Source organism: Molossus molossus, unplaced genomic scaffold, assembly GCF_014108415.1.
Source record: "Molossus molossus isolate mMolMol1 unplaced genomic scaffold, mMolMol1.p scaffold_m16_p_14, whole genome shotgun sequence".
NCBI classification, from domain to species: domain Eukaryota; kingdom Metazoa; phylum Chordata; class Mammalia; order Chiroptera; family Molossidae; genus Molossus; species Molossus molossus.
This window is the reverse complement of record NW_023425349.1, coordinates 5,316,367-5,334,787: the sequence shown is the minus strand read 5'-3', so window position 1 is coordinate 5,334,787 and position 18,421 is coordinate 5,316,367. Positions and strand designations below refer to the sequence as shown.

The 18,421-nt window shown below is 53.3% G+C and overlaps 1 protein-coding gene across 1 annotated transcript in view; it reads left to right on the top strand.

Annotated features, from left to right (window-relative positions):
- Nucleotides 1–13,559, top strand: part of NCS1 (neuronal calcium sensor 1) — a 48,020-nt gene extending 34,461 nt beyond the window's left edge. The window contains exons 7-8 of the mRNA XM_036262025.1: nt 1,979–2,093; nt 10,130–13,559. Of these exons, the coding sequence (XP_036117918.1) occupies nt 1,979–2,077 (99 nt within the window). The 3' untranslated portion in view covers nt 2,078–2,093; nt 10,130–13,559. The remainder of the gene's footprint in view (nt 1–1,978; nt 2,094–10,129) is intronic.
- The last annotated feature ends 4,862 nt before the right edge of the window (nt 13,560–18,421 follow it).

Here is an 18,421-nt window from a genome sequence, read left to right as displayed (position 1 = left end):
CTTTGCATACAGCTGTCCGCATGCCGCTGGGAAGAAGCTGGGACGCAGGCTCACCGAGGCCTCTTTATGAGCGTGGGGCCTGCTGGTGGTCGCGTGTGCGGCGCCTGTGGCGGCCTGACGTGTTCGGAAATTCCCGTGACCTCCATGGTGACAAGGTCACAGGTGCTGCTGCCTATCTTGGGGATCATCACCCGGCCCCTCATGGGAAGGAAAGCTAAATCTCAGTGAGAGGGAGTGAAAACATGACCTCTTTTCCCGTCTGAGCTCACAGACCTGCTGAATTCTGTCCACGGACCCTGCGTTAAGAAATCCTTTATATCACCCTGGCCGGTTTGGCTCAGCGGTTAGAGCGTCGGCCTGCGGTCCGGAGAGACCCGGGTTCGGTTCCCGCTAGGGGCACGTACTTCGGTTGCAGTTTGTCCCCGGCCCTGGTTGGTCATGCGGGTGGCAGCCACTCGATGTGTCCCTTAACGTCGATGTTTCTCTCTCTCTCTCTCTCTCTCCCTCCCACTCTATCTGTACAAAAGGTGGAAAAATGTCCTCGGGTGAGGATTAAAAAAAAAAAAGAAATCCTTTATATCAAACTTTCGTTTTGAGGATATTTTTGCAATGATTTTTTAGATAGTGTGGAAGGGCGGGGAGAGAGAGAGACACACACACACACATCAATTGGTTGCCTCCTGCATGACCCCGACTGGGGCCGGGGATCGAACCTGCAATCCAGGGACGTGCTCTTGAGTGGGAATCGAACCCGAGACCCTTTGGTCCTCGGGCCGACACTCCAACCACTGAGCCAAACTTACTAGGGCTAAAACAACCTTGCTTTAAATGGGAATCTGGTATCAGGGTGGTAGGGAAACCAGGTATTGCTTTGCCTTAAGTAAAAGAATACACAGTACATGGACGTTGGGCTGATTATCACGTGCTGGCTGGAGCCAGGCCCCGAAAGCTTTGAGCCTGAGGCTTGTGCTTCCTTAATTTAAAAAGGGGGATGAACCAGGGGGAGGGGCGAAGATTCGGCTCAGAGGACACTGCTCTCGGTAATGATCAAAACATGTGTCCAGAGTGTAGAGGGACGAATCCCACCGCCTCACGGGTGGTCCCGTGTTATTTCACGCGAAGGCCTCACACTCCTTAAATCTCCCGAGTCCTACGTCCCTCATCTTGGGAAACCAAGCCCGCCCTGGAGTCAGACTGGGTATTATTAGCTCAGGCTCCCCGTTACCAGCCAGGGGAGTCTGGGTAGGTGGCCAGGCCTCAGTTTTCTCAAAGTAAGAGCAGCACCTCCTCTTGGGGCAGGCGTGAGGTTCCCATGAGGTCAGCACGTGCACTGAGCATGAGTGGGTAGGACGGCCTGCTCTGCTGGGGGACCCCTCGTCATGCTTTCCCCCCAAGGTCGGGTGGGTGGTCCCCAAGGCCTTTTCTCTGCTCACAGGTCTCCTAGAGAGACTCCAGGGGACGGGATTCTGGCCCTGACCACCCCTCTCAGAGACCCACTAAGTCCCTTTGCATGAGCTCTGCCAGGCTCCCCCCAAGCCCCCTGGGGTCCAGGGCAGACAGCTCCAGGAATCACATAAGTGCCTTTCCAAGAGAAATGCATTAAGCTCTTAGCTCTCTGGGGTCAACTACCATGTAGGGAATTCGTAGCAGTGATAAGGATAACGATGGAGTTAAGCGGCGCCTCCAGTTTGCCAGCACTTTCTGCAGCCGTGCTCACGGGCGGGCGGGCGCTCACTCCGTGCCCCAGGAGGCCCTGCGGTCACCTCCAGTCCCCAGGAAACACCCAGAGAGGTCGCGAGCCCAGGAAGTGCCGGTCTGTCTCCTGCCGACTCTTCTTGCCTAGTGATCTGTGTTGCCTCCCTCCTGACCTCACTTTGCAAGCTCTCTTGGGACCAGCCCCGGGACAGGGTCCAGGCCAGCGATGCCTGTGTCGGGAGGCTGGTGGTCGCTCCGCCCTCAGCCGTCTCTCTGCCTGCAGAACGCGGACGGGAAGCTGACGCTGCAGGAGTTCCAGGAGGGCTCCAAGGCCGACCCCTCCATTGTGCAGGCGCTGTCCCTCTACGACGGGCTGGTATAGTCCAGGCCCGAGCTGGGTGAGTCCAGGGGCACCTGGGGCCTGAAGGGGGGGGGGCACCGGCCACAGGACACCTAGGGTTGGCAGATAAGCACCTGCCCAGCTTGGGGTCTGCCAGGGTGGGCACAGCTGGTGGGGGGAGGCCTCCACGTTGTCCCGGTAATATATCCAGGCTCAGCCTGACAGTTTGCTTGAATAGACGTTTCCCTGGATTGAAAACACTTAGCAAGTTCAGTCCTCATCCAGGTCGGGGCCACGGGGCTGGGGGCAGCGGGAGTTTCTCTTCTCCGGGCAGCGGGTCAAAGACCTGAGCTCCTGGCTCTTGATCAGTAGCTCAAGTGCGGTGTCTTTTTTCATCCGGTCAGATTTGCTGTGAGGGCAAAATGATGCTAACAGAGGCCTTGGCTGCGGCAGGGACGGGTCTTCCTGTGCTTCCTCTTCTTCCCCTACACCTGCTCGGTCTGTCCCTGTTCTGTCCCCGTGCTGGGGGTGGGGCGTGGATGCCCCCAGCCATGAGCACTCTTGTACATCCTCTGGTGGACACGTGGTGCATTCTCTTGGTATTTATCCAAGAGTAGAGTTAACTAGGACATGGGGTATGTGTTCACTGAGCTTGAGTCGACGTGACCAGTGTTCCAACGTGGTCGGGCCCTTCAGACTCCCACCAGTGGTGCTCGGGAGCTCCGGTCGCTCCACACCCTCCACACCCTCACCGACATCGGCTATTCTGCATCTTTCTAGCTGTAGCCATTTCGATGGGTGTCACTTTAACGTGCATGTCTCTGATGAGCATGGAGTTGAGCACCTGTCTCGTGTGCGTCATCCATTTTAATACCTCCTTTAGGGAAGGGGGTATCAGTGACCTATTGCCACGTATGTTCTCCGATCAGCAGCTGGACAAACATCAGGATCTGGGCTCGGCTCAGCTAGGTGCCGTGGCTCAGGGTCTCTCACGAGGATGCAGTCAAGCCATCGTGACCAGCCACCCCACTTTGCCCACGACTGTCCCAGATTCAGCCCCTCGGTCTCAGGTAGACTGGGATGGTCATCAGCTCTTGGCCAGGGATGCAGTTGCATCTGAAGGCTTGTCTGAGGTGACCCACTCCCATGCCTACTCATTTGGTCTGGCAGCCTCGGTTCCTCGCCTTATAGACAGACCTCTGCCCAGGGCTGCCTGACACCATGGCTGGCAACCGCTGTCTGGGTGAGCTTCCCAGGAAGGAGGGAGAGAGAGGACCCAAGGTGAAAGCTGCAGTCGTTCTATAACCTAATCTTGGGAGTGACATCCATCACTCCTTGTTCAAGACCGCCTCAGCTGCTCCAGGCTGTCTGCGTGTCTGCATACATTTTAGAGTCAACTTATGAATTGCTGCACATACACACACATGCTGGGATTTTGACAGAGAATAAGTTGAATCTACAGTATAATTTGGGGGAGAACTGTCATCTTTATAGTGCTGAGTGTCCCAATCCATGCAAATGGTACATCTCACTATTTATTTAGGTCTTTTACATTTTTTGTCTAACGTGTTATTGCTTTCAGCTAAAAGGTCTTTCAAGTCTTTTGATAGCCCCCTCCCCATATTGATTTTTTTTTATGGTATTATAAATAGTAATTTAAAAATTGTATTTTCTATTTTTTTTCTGGTTTACAGAAATTCAATTGGTTTTTCTTTATTGGTCATATAGCTGTGATCCTGCCAAATTCATTGATTAAATCTAAGAGTCTGTCTTAGATTATTTTGGTTGTCTACATTTTGTTTCTTCCTTTCCTGCCCTGCTGTGCCCCCACACACACACACACACACACTTCCTCGCACGGGTGAGTCCTCCAGTGAGTGTCACGTAGGGGTTGTGAAGGTGAGCATTCTCGTTTCACTGTAGGTTTGGGGGGCAGCTTTCAATCACTGACCATTCGTTAGGATGTTTGCTATAGGTGTTTTGTAAATAGATTTTCATCATATTTAGAAAGTTTTGTGTTTTCTAAATTGCTAGGAGTTATTTGTTTAAAAAATCATGAATTGTGTTGACTTTTATGGGTTATTTTTTCTGCATCCATCAGGATGCTCGTATGGGTTTTCTTTCTTTTTTGTTGTTAATATGATGCATTATGCTGATTGACTTTTTAATCCCAAGGACATTTTTGCATTTATATTCAGATAGAGGGGGAAGGAGAGAGGGAGGAAGAAAGAGAGAGAGGGACATTGATGTGAGAGAGACACCTACACAACCCCAACCAGGGCTGGGGACAAACTGCAACCGAGGTACGTGCCCTTAGTGGGAACCGAACCCAGGACTCTTTAATCTGCAGGCTGAAACTCTAACCACTGAGCCAACTCAGCAGGGCTGTGCTGATTGACTTTTTAAAAATATGGTTTTATTGATTTTTTTAGAGAGAGAGAGAGAGAGGAAGGGAGAGAGAAACATCAATGTGAGAGAGAAACATCGATTGGCTGCCTCCTGCATGCTCCCTACTGGGGACCAAGCCCGAAACCTGGGCACCCTGGGCACGTGCCCTGACCTGGAATTGAGCTAAGACCTCCCAGTCCATGGGACGACGGCGACGCTTAATCCACTGAGCCATACTGGCCGGGCACACTGATTTATTTATTTATTTATTTTTATTTTATTTTTTGCATCCATCTTCAGATAGAGTGAGAGGGAGAAAGGGAGGGAGAGAGAGAGAAAAACATCGATGTGAGAGACATATCAAGTGGTTGCCACCCACACAACTCCAACCGAGGCTGGGGACAAACAGCAACCGAGGCACGTACCCTTAGTGGGAACCAAACCCAGACTCTCTGGTCTGAAGGCTGACACGCTCACCGCTGAGCCAAACTGGCCAGGGCTGATTTGTTTACTTTTAATATGTTTTTTCTTTATTGATCTTAGAGAGAGAGGAAGGGAGAAGGAGAGAGAGATGGAAACATCGATGAGAGAGAACATCGATTGGCCACCTCCTGCACGCCCCTCAATGGGGATTGAGCCCACAACCTGGGCATGTGCCCTGACCAGGAATCGAACTGGCGACCTCTTGGTGCAGGGGTTCATGCTCAACCACTGAGCCACACCGGCTGGGCACAATGATTGATTTTTGAATGCTGAGCCAGCCTTGCATTCCTAGAATAAACTCCACCTTAGTCATGTTGTGTTATTCTTTTTCTGTATCATCAGACTTGATTTGCTGATATTTAAAAAAATTTTTTCTAAATTTTTCAATCACACTTGACATTCATTGTTGTATTCGTTTCAGGTGTATAGTACAGAGCTTAGACATCTACATAACTCACGGAGATGTGCTAATACTCTGTTTAAGAGGTTTATACTGTCTTGAAGCTTCTGTGATTATTATTTTCCATAAGAAATCTATTTTCACTGAAGGGACATTAAAAACTATGTCTAAAAAATAAAATTGCAGCCCTGGCCGGTTTGGCTCAGCGGTTAGAGCATCCGCCTGCGGACCAATGAGTTGCAGGTTTGATTCTGGTCAAGGGCATGTGCCTTGGTTGCGGTCAGTCCCCGGCCTTGGTCGGGGTCATGTGGGAGGCAACCTTCGATGTCTCTCTCACATCGATGTTTCTCTCTCTCTCTCCTTTTTCTCTTCCTCCCACTCTACCTGATGATAAGCAAAAAAAATGTCTTCAAGTCAAAATTTAAAAAATAAAATAAATGGCAATAATATTTATTTATTTATTTATTTATTTATTTATCCTCACCAGAGGACAATTTTCCATTTTTTTGTACAGATAGAGTGGGAGGGAGGGAGAGAGAGAGAAACATCGATGTGAAGGGACACATCGAGTGGCTGCCACCCGCACGACCAACCAGGGCCGGGGACAAACTGCAACCGAGGTACATGCCCTTAGCGGGAACCGAACCCGGGTCTCTCCGGACCACAGGCCGACGTTCTAACCACTGAGCCAAACGGGCCAGGGCTATTTTTTAAAAAACCTTAATATATAATGCAAATAAAACCACTGTGAACATTTGAGCCCAGAGTGATTCAAAAGAATCACAAGCCCTGGCCGGTTTGGCTCAGCGGTTAGAGCGTCGGCCTGCGGTCCAGAGAGACCCGGGTTCGGTTCCCGCTAGGGGCATGTACCTCGATTGCAGTTTGTCCCCGGCCTTGGTTGGTTGTGCGGGTGGCAGCCACTCGATGTGTCCTTTTCACATCGATGTCTCTCTCTCTCTCTCTCCCTCTCCCACTCCATCTGAACAAAAAATGGGAAAATGTCCTCGGGTGAGGATAAAAGAAAAAAAAAGAATCACAAAAATGTAGTGCTCAGCAATGAGGGCACAGAGGAACACATAATCAAATGACTTTGTAAAGGAACAATCACAGTGACTTCTGTGATCTCGGAAACTCTCAATATGCAACGCTGGGGCCCATGGTGTGTACTGATCCCTTGTCTAATTCGTTGTCTAATTCATTGACCACCACGGTCTCAATGGCCACCATCCTGTGACACATGGCATTGTCTCCTCCAGGCCACGAGAAGCAGTATAAACATGGGTCCTTGACGTGTCCCCCCAAGAAAAAGTCATATGGTGCAATTTATTTAATGGGTGTCCCTATTATTTTTGAATCACACTCTTTGTTTTTTTCACAGCTTTCTGTGAATATATGTGTATGTATTTCCTCAGCAACAATGAGTTCATAACCATATGTTGTTAGCGTTACTTGTTTTTAATGAACAATTTATAGAAAACATTTTTTTCTTTTGGAGACTCGGCGCTAGGAAGAGAGACTTTTAACGTGTTTTACCCTAGCTGGCCTGAAGTCCACATCCTGTGTATCCACGGCAGCTTTCCTTAACACGGTTTGTGTGAACACGTATCGTACCCTCACCAGCCACCCCACCATGCAGGTGTGACTTTATTTCCATGACAGGCTTTTCAGATCCGGCTCTCCATTAGCTCTTCCCCACCACCCTCCTCTTTTCCCAAGGCTTTTCCAGAGCCTACTAGATAGTAATCACATCCAGTTTGTATTCTGTCATTTTTGTGACTTATTTGCCTTCTCGGATTCCTGATGTATCATAATTCCTGCATAAGTTACTGTTCCTTATAATAATTCAGAATTCACTGAATTATTTAGGAAATGGAGATCATGCATATTTCCTACATTGTTGTTGTTGTTGTTTGAGACCATCATTTTTAATAGCTGCATAGTATTCCATTATAGAGCCGGGCCATACTTTAACCAGTCGCATGGTGTGGGAGCCTTAGGGTGTTGAAAAATTTGGGGTGGATTAAAGAAATTCTTATTATGGAAGCCTTCACGTACATTGTAGAGAGAATAGTGTAACACCATGTACCCATCACCCAGCTTCAGAATCACCAACTCACAGCCAATCTGTACCATCTCTACCCTCCCACACACACACCCACACTGGGTATTTTGAAGCAAATTCAAGACATCATATTATTTCATACATAAATATTTCAAAATGTGTTCTAAAAGAACAGTTCTTTAAAAAAAAAAAAAAAAAAAACAACCCTCCATACCAGAAATTCAATATCAGTCCCTTAATATTTTCCAATCTTCAGCTGGTGTCCCAGTTTCTTGTTAACTCCCCAACGTTTTCAACTTTGTTTATCGGAATCAGACTCTGAGTAAAGTCCACATGTTGCAGTTAATTGGTTGATAGGTTTCTTAAGTGTATTTTTATCTATTGTCTTCTTTCGTTTTTTTTTGTTGTTGTTGTTCTTGCTGTTGGTCCAGAAGCACGTTCTGTAGAGTTTGCGTGGTGTGGGGCTTGCTGATTGCACCCGTGGTGGTGTCACCATGATTCTGCTCCCTGTTCTTCCTGGGAAGGGGCGGTCAGACCCGCAGGGCATCCATGTGATGCACTTTTGGTGAGAACACCCCACGGCTGGGGTTGTGTGTGTCCACTGGGCACCACGTGGTGGCTGGCAGTGTGAGCACCATTCATTCATTCATTCATTCATTCATTCACAGGTGGTGCCAGATGGGCCGTCCTTTGCCTTGTTAGCTGGATCACGTCTGCAAAGGCAGACTTCCCCATATTAACTATTCGGTTAGCCTGAGTCCTAGGATTTAACAGGAAAGGCAGGATAGATACTTGATTCTTTCTCTTTATCAGTTTTCCAAATTAGTTGGATTTCTAACATCCTTCAGAGGTGACCAATGACGTTAATCTCTCTCTAGATAAATAATTATGAATTTCTGGACTTAAATGTACTCAGTGAGTTTCATCATGTTTGTGGCTTTAACCAGCAGATACATGCTGCACATTACAGGGGCTCACAGATCGCGGTGGAAGGTGAAGCATGTGGCAGGAAACCCAGCCGAGCCCCCTGGGGTTGGCAGGAGCAAGGGGCAGTGGGAGGCGGGAGGACTCAGGCCCCTCCCCTGGGGCGCTCTGTCCTCCCTCTGGTCGGCTGCTCCAGGCCTTTCTCTCCCGTTGCCCCAGCACCACAGTGGCCACCCAAACTGGTCCTGTAGGGCCTTCTGACTCCTCCAGGCCACCTCCACACAGCTACTGACGGGCCCAGATCATGTTTTCAGGTCATTTTACGCAAATCAGGAAACTGGTTCCCTTTGGGTCACACACTGCCACCTGTCCAGTGCGGGGGGCGGGGACATGCAGTTTAACACGGACGTAGAGTAGGTTATGGGAAGGATGTGTGGGGTGCAGACAGTAACAGGTTGTCGTCCTTCATGCTGCTTTTTTTTTTTTAATCCTCGCCTGAGGACATTTTTGCATTCATCTTCAGATAGAGCGGGAGGGAGAGAGGAAGGAAGAGAGAGAGAGAGAGAGAGAGAGAGAGAGAGAGAGAGAAACATCGATGTGAGAGAGACACATCGACTGGCTGCCACCCTTACAAGCCCAACCAGGGCTGGGGACAAACTACAACCGAGGTACGTGCCCTTAGTGGGAACCGAACCCAGGTCTCTCGGGTCCACAGGCTGATGCTCTAACTGCTGAGCCAAACTGGCCAGGGCCCTTGTGCTGCTTTTTAAAAAATACTTGCTGAGGTAAAATTCACATGATATAAAATTAGCCATTTTAAAGCAAACTGTTCGGTGGCATTGATACATTCACAGTGTTGTATGACCACCCCCACTATGTAGTTGTAAGATGTTCGCATCATTCCAAAAGAATGCATACCTATTAAGCAGTTTCTAACCACCCCCACTCCACCAAGCCCTTGGCAAACACTAATCTGCTTTCTATCACTACAGATTTGTCTCTTCTAGAAATTTCATATCAATGGAACCACACATTTTGTGGGCTTTTGCATCTGGCTCCTGTCACTCAGCATGGTGTTTCCAAGGTCCTTCCATGTTGTAGCGTCTGTCAGTTCATTCCTTTTCATGGCTGAGTAATATTCCATCGCATGGCTAGACCACATTTTGTTTATCTATCTGCCACTGATGGACATCTGGGTGGTTTTCACCTTTTGGCCATTGTGCATGATGCTGCTGTGAACATCGGGGTGCGTGGGTTTGTTTGAGTCCCTATGTTAATTCTTTTGGGGGTAGAATTGCTGGGTCATATGGGAACTCCAAGTGTAGCTGTTTGAGGAAGCACCAAACGGTGTCCGCAGAGGCTGCACCTTTGACGTTCCCAGTGGGCCAGGGTTCTGATTTTCCACACCCCTGCCCACACTTGTTCTTTCTGTTTTGGATGGTAGCCATCCTAGTGGGTGTCTCGTTGTGGTTTCGATTTGCATTTCCCTGTGACTGATTCTGTTGAGCATCTCACGTGCCTCTTGGCCAGTCCACACCTTGTTCTTCATGGTTGCAAGCGGTTTCATCCTGCGGCTACGTCCTTCTTATCCAGCCGGTGCCTGAGTGTGGACCCTGGGCTGGCTTCCTCCGTGGTAATCTTGCTGTTACAGACGATGCTATAGGAAACCTTGATTTCGGAAGGCCGAGTACAAAGCCACCCAATGGGTGGCCGGAGGGTGTGCACATTATAACTCCTGACTTCGCGCCACCGTGACCTCTCGACGACTCTTCCGCCAGCTCCGTGCATGACCCTGGCAGCACGCCCTGAACCCGCCTCACCTCCTTGTGTCTTCCAGATGCCTGGGAACCACTCACCTCCTCCCATGCCATGAGGCTGCCTCGGCCCGACACCCTCCTGTGTGCACCCAGCCTTTCTCCGCATCCACGCGCAGCCGGGCTGCCCGGGGCGGCGAGGCCCGGCCCTCCTTCCCCCGCCCTGCACCCACCGCCGCCTGAGCCACCGGCCCGATCGCCCACAGCCTCCGCTTGTCCAGGAGACAACAGGACGGAAAGGCTCCAGCCCCTGCGGAACCAGGACCCAGCTGCTTCGCGGCAGCTCCCGGTCCCCTGCTCTCCCGCGTCTGCTTTTGTTTTTCATTTCAGACAGACATTGAAAAAGAAAAAAAAAACACTACCTTCTGTTCTAGAAGATTCGGACTGACAGATGGGGACCTTGGAGAACCCTGCCTTGTCCTCTGGCCGCCAGGGAGGCCACGGAAGTCACGGCCTGGCCGTGGGGGGCTCGCGTGTCGGGGGGCGGCCTGAGGAATGTCACTGTCGTCCGTCCTCGAGCAGCCCACCGCCGCGTGGCCGGGGGACTCACTCCGATGATGCCGTTTTGTGATAGCAGTATTGTGCTTTTTGTGGGGAAAGTGAGTTTTTTTTATATGCATATATAACTGACACCCTTTATTTATTGGTTGTTAACTGTTGCTGCTGCCTCTGTGTCCGCAGCCCCCAGGGATGCGGGGCCACCGTTTACATGTGCAACCCTCGCCCACCTGCCCGCGGCTCGGGACGATGGTGGCCGGCAGCGGCCGAGAAGCCAAAAACTTTCTTTTTTTTTTTCCAGATACTGTGTTTGGTGTTTGGAGAGGGGAAGGTGGGCTTCTTAACTGGCTAAGGCACTGTTCCCTCCTGCCCGAATGCCTCCTCCCGAGTCCCTTCTCGCTGCTCCCGGTCCCCACTCCGCCGGCCTGTGTCCTCCTCTGGGCCCGCTCGTCTTTCCTGAGGACGAACAGGGAACAGCTTTCGGTTTCGCAGCTCTTGCTGTGGTGTTTGTAGCAGCTTGGAGAATAGAGGGGCTTGTCCTAAGACTGGGACAGGGTGGGGTACTGAAGGAAAGGTGGGGGGCCTATGCAAGCCGGTGAGCAGAAGTAAAGGCTCCTTCTCTGCCCTGGTGGGTGTGAAAACTAGTCTGTTCCAGTCTGCTTTCCTGCCCCCCACCTGCCTGGCCCAAAGCTGGGGGGGGGGGAAGGGTGCAGGGCTGTGGCCCACCTGTGCTCATAGGAAGATATTTTAGCTCTGCCTTCCCCTAGAAAGGGCAGCCCCCAAACTGCCACCAGGAAAGTCAGATGACCTTGAACCAGAGGCCAGGAGCCCCGAGGTAGCTCCGGCTCTGAGACTGTGGGCCACCCCCTGCTCTCTGGGCCCCAGCCAGCCCCACGGCAGAGCCAGGAGGCCTGGCTGCTTGGTGGGAGCCCCCCGTGCTGGCGCAGGAGAGTTCCAAGTCTGAGCTTCCTGCACCTGGTGATGCTGTGGTCTGTGGCCACGCGTGCCAGACCCCAGCAGACATGGGGACCGTCTGAGTCCCTGTTCTGTCTCTCGGCACAAATCTTCAGGGACATGGCAGCCACTGGTCATGGTGTGTGGGGTCAGGTGACACACCTGTCCCTCCTTGCAATGCTTCCTGGTCCCTCCTGGCCTCGAGCTGTCTTTTTGGCCCAGAACTGGCCCTCAGCCAGAGGAGGCCGCGAGGGTGAGAAACAGCCCCCAGACTGTTCGGGGCTGAGTCGGGTCCTGACGCTTCTTTGCAAAGCCAGCAGCCTGCCTTCTCCCTGCTCGCCCAGCCCGAGGGCAGCAGAGCTGGGCCTCGGTCCCCACTTTGAATTGTCCTTGGTCTCCACTTTGCACTTTCCCAGGAGGCTGAGCTTCTCCTGCTGATACCCCTCAGACGACAGACCCTCCCCGGAGGATGCCCTTCACAAGAGGGGCTCTGCCGCTGGGCTGTGCATCTGCCGACCCCAGAACCCACCCTTCTTGCATATGCAGGCCCGTTGGCTACACGCTGCCTCCGCTGTGACCCCCAGTCCGCGGGGGCAGGAGCAGCAGTTCCATTTCCACAGGTGACTTTGAAGGCTGGGCTCTTCAAGGCCCCTGTGGTCACCTTTTTGCTCAGGCCACTGGCCCAGGAGGCCGAAGACTCACCTCCAAATCCTGCAGTTCCTTCACCTGCCTCTGACCTGGGACCCTAGGGCAGGACATGCACTTGGCCGCTTGGGGTTGGAGGGAGGAGAGCGGGGCCTTCCCCAGGTCAGACCGCCTTCTGGCCTCTGCCAGGGCCTCAGCTGCTCCTCTGGTCCAGCAGGAAGGATGCTGCTGCACAGCCTGTCCCAGAGGCGTCACGGGAAAGGGGCTGTGGCTGAGCGCTTTCCAGGGCTAGCATGTGGACCCCTCGGGCTGAGGTGTCGATCCCCAGACATCTGCAGGGCACCTGTGCGGGGCCTTTCTCCCACCTTCTCAGGAGGTGGTTTGGCCTTTTGGTTTGGTGCCATGGATATGCCCTTTGGCCTTAGCAGGTGGTACCGTGGACCCTTGCCTCAGGCACACCTTGGGTACATGCCCTGAGACGGCTCAGAGCTGCCAGAAGGGCTACCCTTCCTCCTGGCAGCATGCTAGACACTGGCCATGTGTGCCCGAGGTTGCCAGGCAGGGGCAGGTCTGTCTCCTCTCACTAGGCCTCCAGCTGTGGCACCCCTGAACCCAGAGCAGCCCGTGGGCCTCTCTCCCCAGTCCCCTTTCCCACTCGAGGCCCAGCCCCGTGAGATGCTGCTCTCGGGACTCCGGACCAGCCGGAGCCAGGCTCTTGGCCCCTCCGCCGACCCTCGCTCGCAGGGTCCAGCCTCAGCTGCCTGCAGCGGCCCAGGCCTCTCCCTCGCAGCGTCTGCTCCCCACTTCGTGTTGATGGTACTTAGGAGAATGTCTTGAGTTTCCAGTATTTAACCAGGCAGCGTGTAGAGGAAGGTCAAGGCAAACACGAGTCCCTCTCTTACCCTGAAATGCTTTTGTTTGACCGCCAACTCCATAGACGGCAGACACACCTGAGTTTTCTGGGACATTGTCTCCTTTCTGTGTGAGGGAGAGACTGGGGTGCCCAAATTTCCTGGGGAGAGGCAGTCTCTCCCTGGAGAAGGCCTCATGCCGGCCAAGTGCAGAGCTACCCTGTTCCCGCCCCAGCTTCAACCTCGGGATCCAAGGGAATGTCGGAGCGCCCCCTGGTGGTGGTGAGCTGCAATGGCATTGGGGGGTCCTGACTTGCCAAACCCGTGATTCCAGAGGGTGGGAGGCTGCAGGTGGTGGGGAGGTGAGTGAGGGGCGGTGATCTTACCTAAGCCCTGGGCCTCCAGCCCCACATTATTGACAGTGTGTTTTCCAGATGCTCCTAGGTGTCCCCCAGGGATAACAAGTTAATTAGCATAAGGGCACTGTGATGAGAAGCCTCGCCCCTCCCCCCACATTTTTTTTTTAATATCTGCAGAATAAATCCAATGGTTGATTTTTGAATGAATAAAAGGCTTTTGTTGAATAAACAGCTGGTCCCATCTCTGTCTTGGCATCTAGGCTCAGCTCCAGGACTGAGACAAATGCGCCCTGTCCCCTAGGCTGTGCATTGTCCCCATGTCTCCTGCTCCAGGGTCTCAGTTTCTGCATCCCTCAGATGGAGGTGAGATTCCTGTGTCCACCTCTCGGGTGGGCATTGTGGGGAGCGGAAATGAGTGCAAGCATCAGCACAGTGCAGGGGTGTGGTCTGGACCGCCGTGCCGTGCAGGGGTGCGGCCATCTGGGCTGCCATGCTGCCCCCACTGGGAGCTGCAACTTTGGAAGGGAACTTGGGCTATCCTCACTCAACAACACAAACAAAGCAGTGCTTCCCATCGGTGGTTCTTTTCATTCTGTTTGCCTCCCCAGCCCCCTCTGTGCCTCTTTCTGGGGTGCAGTCCTGTCTGAATCTGCTGGTGTGTGTCTGGGAAAGGGGCAGGCCCTTGCCCTGGGGGTGCAGCAGGGGCGGGGCGGGGCCCCGGGGTGGACAGGTGCCATGTAGCATGCCCAGGCCTCCTGTGCTCCTCTGTATGTCGTCCATGTCACGCCGATTAAACACGCTTCCTGACTTGTCCTTGCCTCCCTTGTGTGGACCTGTTGCTTTGTCTGTTTCTGTTCTTTTTCGTTTCATTTTAGGTTTCTTCCTCCTGTGACACCCTTGCTCTTGCTTTGGGCATCGTCTGCCCAGTTTCCCCAAGAGAAGTAACGTGAAGGGGGAGCCTTTGGCCTAATGATTCAACCAGAAAGTTTCCCGCAGTGTTTCTAGGAGGCCAGGGGTTGAGCAGGGCGAGCGCTCCGCCCCATGCGCCACTCCCAGCATCTCCATCCCTGCCTGTTTCATCTAGTCCGTGTCTCTAAAGGGTTTTTCTGAAGGTTTAAAATGTTTGAAAACAATTGGTCTAGACTGGTTCCCAGATTGTGTCAGCATCCCCTGGAGGCTTGTTAAATCCGATTGCCATCCCAGCTGGTGTGGCTCCGCTGGATGAGCGTCATCCCATGAACCAGGAGGAGGTCGCAGGGCACATGCCGGGGTTTCGGGCTTGGTCCCCAGTGGGGGCGTGCATGCCTCTCTCTCTCTCTCTCTCTCTCTCAAATCAATAAAAACATTTATTTTTACTTATTTTATTTTTTTATCCTCACCCGAGGACATTTTTCCATTTTTGTTCAGATAGAGTGGGAGGGAGAGAGAGGAAGAGAGAAAGAGGGAGAGAAACATCCATGTGAAAGGGACACACTGAGTGGCTGCCTCCCGCAGGACCCCAACCAGGGCTGGGGACCGATCGCAACCGAGGTACATGCCCTTGACTGGAACCGAACTCCCAACTCATTGGTCCACAGGCCGACGCTCTGTAACCACTGAGCCAAACCGGCAAGGGCAATATTTAAAAAGAAAAAGAAAAATCCAGATGCCGGGCACTAAAGACAGAGATTTGTCACTCACCACGTGGAGGGTGCGCCGGGAGGGGAGGTGGTAGATGAGTATTCCCGTGGACACTCAGAAGGGCACCCCGGGATCAGCAGCCCATGGGGCTGCCCTCTGCCACAGTCCCCCTCCTCCTGGTACCTGGGGTCTGGGGGGGGGGCTCTTTCTCCTTTAGGCAAATAACTAAGTGCTGGGTGTTTGCAGAGGGGGATCCGGAGGCACGGTCCTTGCTTCCCAGAGTTTGCTGAGGAAACATCATTTGGAGAACAATACACGGCAAGGTCCCTGCCGGTCAGAGATACGTATTGCTCCTGAGACCTGTGGACGCAGCCAGAGGAGCAAGCAGGCAGCGCTGGAGTGCGCTCCCGCCCCCTGGACACAGGTCGCCTTTCCGAGTTGGTTTGTACAAGAATGGTCAGAGCAGCCCGCCCCGGGGCAGAGAGCGGGCGAGCCCAACGAAACCTCCTGAGACGGGGTGCAAATAGGGCCTCCCAGGCCTCGAGGGCACCCGGCTTCCCATCTGGCTCTGGCAGGGTGAGACACATGGGCGTGAATCACAGGCAGTGTGGGGCAGTGGTTAGGGTTACAGGGTTTTCAGATCAGACCTGGTTCCCAGCCAGCTCTCCCATGTGATGCTGGGCACGTATTCTAACTGACAGGCTTTTCCCATTAAGATGTGGGGCCCCCAATAAGGGCAGGCAGTGGCTGCCCGGGCCCCCTCAACAACCTCGCCACCAGGCGCAATGTGCCAACAGCAGGTCTTATTCTGGCCAATGTCCAAATGTTTACTGGCCAGCAGGGGCAAAGAGCCGTACCCCGCATCCGTCCGTCCAAGGAGTGGGGGGCACCAGGACCCCCAGGTCCTGCCCGAGCTCTGCCGGGAAGGCCTCAGGCTGCTGAGCTCTCCCCTGGTGGGACAGAGGCTCTGGGGTACAGGGAGTCTTTCTAGCCAACCATTGATCTCCACCAACTCCCACTTCTGTGAAAAATAATTTCTAACATCCTTTTGCTAATGAACAAACTCTGTCATGTAGATTTTAATAACAATATGGACTTAAAATGCTGCGTGGCCAGGAGAGCAGGTCCCTGACCTGGGAATTGTGAACAGTGAGGGACCGTCCCGAGGGGAGGGTGGGGATCATGTGCGTGCACACACAGGCGCCTCCTACCAGGGCACTGAGACAGGGATTTTCGGGCACCTCTCTCTGGGAGGACCCGGATGGGGCTCGGAGGCCCACAGGAGGGCCACTGGGCGATGGTGCCGGCGTGTGTGAGCTCACAGTGGGTGTTGCTGTTGCTCAAGGTGGCTCAGTCTTCCAGGCAGCCTTGGGGACACGGTTCAGAGACCCTGCTGCTGTGGGCACAGGCCAGTCATAGTCCTGCTCTGGGTCAGCCTGAAGTCCGCACTCACCTGCCCCCGCACAGCCTGCCCTGGGCAGCTTACTGCAGGGTGAGGCCCCGCAAAGGCCCAGACCCCAGCTCCTCTGAGCCGCCGCTTTGCTCGGACAGGCTGCTGTTCCCTGGGGGTGACAGCATGGGTGACCCCGCAGGATGGCTCCGCTTCTCCCCACTGCGAGCCCTTCTCTCTGTTCCCCCGGCCTTCCCAAACCCCGAAGTCACATCTGCATGTTAGCAAGTGTCCCCCTAAATGTTACTCCCCGAGCTTGGCTCGGGGCATCACCACACGCAGAAGAAAAAGGGAAGAGTGGGTGGTGGGGAATGAGGTGAGGATCCCTGCCCTGCTGTCTTCCTGGCATGGGCCCCCTGCAGCCTGTCCTGCCCCTGGCTCGTGTCCTAGGGTGACAGTGCCCAGGTCACGTTCAGGGACAGAAACTTTATATCCTCCAGGGTCCCTGGTCTGGAGGAGACTGGTCAGGGTGGCATGAAAGGGGGTGTTGAAGGCCGCTTGAATTTAGGAAGAGTGAGCTCGCATCTCCTTACCCCTTTTTAGCCATGCACAGGGCTGCATGTTGTAAAGGACTACATTTCCCAGCCTCCCTTGTGGCCGAGTGTGGCCGCGTGACTCCGTTCTGACCAATGGGACGAGAGCGATGAGCCCAACTCCCCTTCCTCTTACCCCTTCCCACTGACAAGACCCAAGACTTGGAAACCAGCCTTCCTGTAACCTGAGCCCCGGAGCCGCCACACCAGCCCTGCGCCGTTTACACCGGTACCGTCAGGAGGGGGAGAAACACACCTCCGACTTGACTGAGCCGTCCTGGGTCTCTGCGTCAACATTCAAATTTATATTCCACCGAATATACTGAGGGATCCTCTGACTCATTTTAAACGATCAGGTGGCACCTGCTAATGTTTCGTCTGAATGTTTGCCAAAGCGATTTAGTAAACACCTGTGCAGTCGGTCACCTGTCTCTCACGCCTCCCGGTCTCCCCCTTCTTTTCCCTCTGGCCTGAGGGTCCCAGGGGGAGGGACTCCTAAGGGAGGGCTTCCTTTCGCCGAAGGACTAGGGACCTCGCGGCAGGCGGGGGCAGAGGCCCTGGATGAGCTGGGAAGCCCCGGGAGACTAGGCCAGCTGGGTTTTCCCTGGAAAACCACAGTGAGGGTACGGGGCAGGCTGGCCCCACGTTGGACTCAGGACCTTGCCAGGGGCCTTGGGACAGGGAGGCCAGAACTCCCGAGGTTTCTTTAAACTCCCGCCTTAGGAACCGTGCCCTCCCCCCAGCATAAGCAGATCTTTGAGGTAGCAAATGTGATGACAAATAAAACAGCGTCATTCAGAGGATGAGGAAGGGGAGGGAGGTCACTTTGGTGCTATCGTCACCTGACTGAGGGTGGGTCCTATTGTCACGGGGGTGTTGGTGGCCCCAGAGGCGACGAGAAGTCTCTGCAATATCGTAGGAGACCCACTTTAATTTTTGAGGATTCTATAGACAGACATTAATATATGTCCAAAGACCTTCTTGCTTTAGAAGGAGCAGATTTGTGCAACGTTAGAGCCAGAGCTGGGACCTGGGGACAAAGGTGCAATGGGAAGAGAAGGGAGGGAGCTCACTATCACTGGGAGGGAATCGTCATCAGGGAAAATCCCCAGCCCACTCTGAGATTCTCCGCCAAAACCCACCTGTCAGATTGACTAACCCAATGCTGGATGTTTTCACAGTGACCTGTAGGCAGCAGCCTAGAGCTGACCAGGCTCCTTCACCAGCTTCTCCTGGGAGGAACAAGTCTGGAGTGTGAACTAGGGGAGGAAAAAATTCCCCCTCTACCCTTCTAGGTGCTGTGGCTGGTCTATTTGACATAAGACAGATAATCAGGAGAAAAACTTCATTATGTATGTATGCATGGGAGTTACACCAAGGTATGAGACTCAAAGTGTGGTCCGTT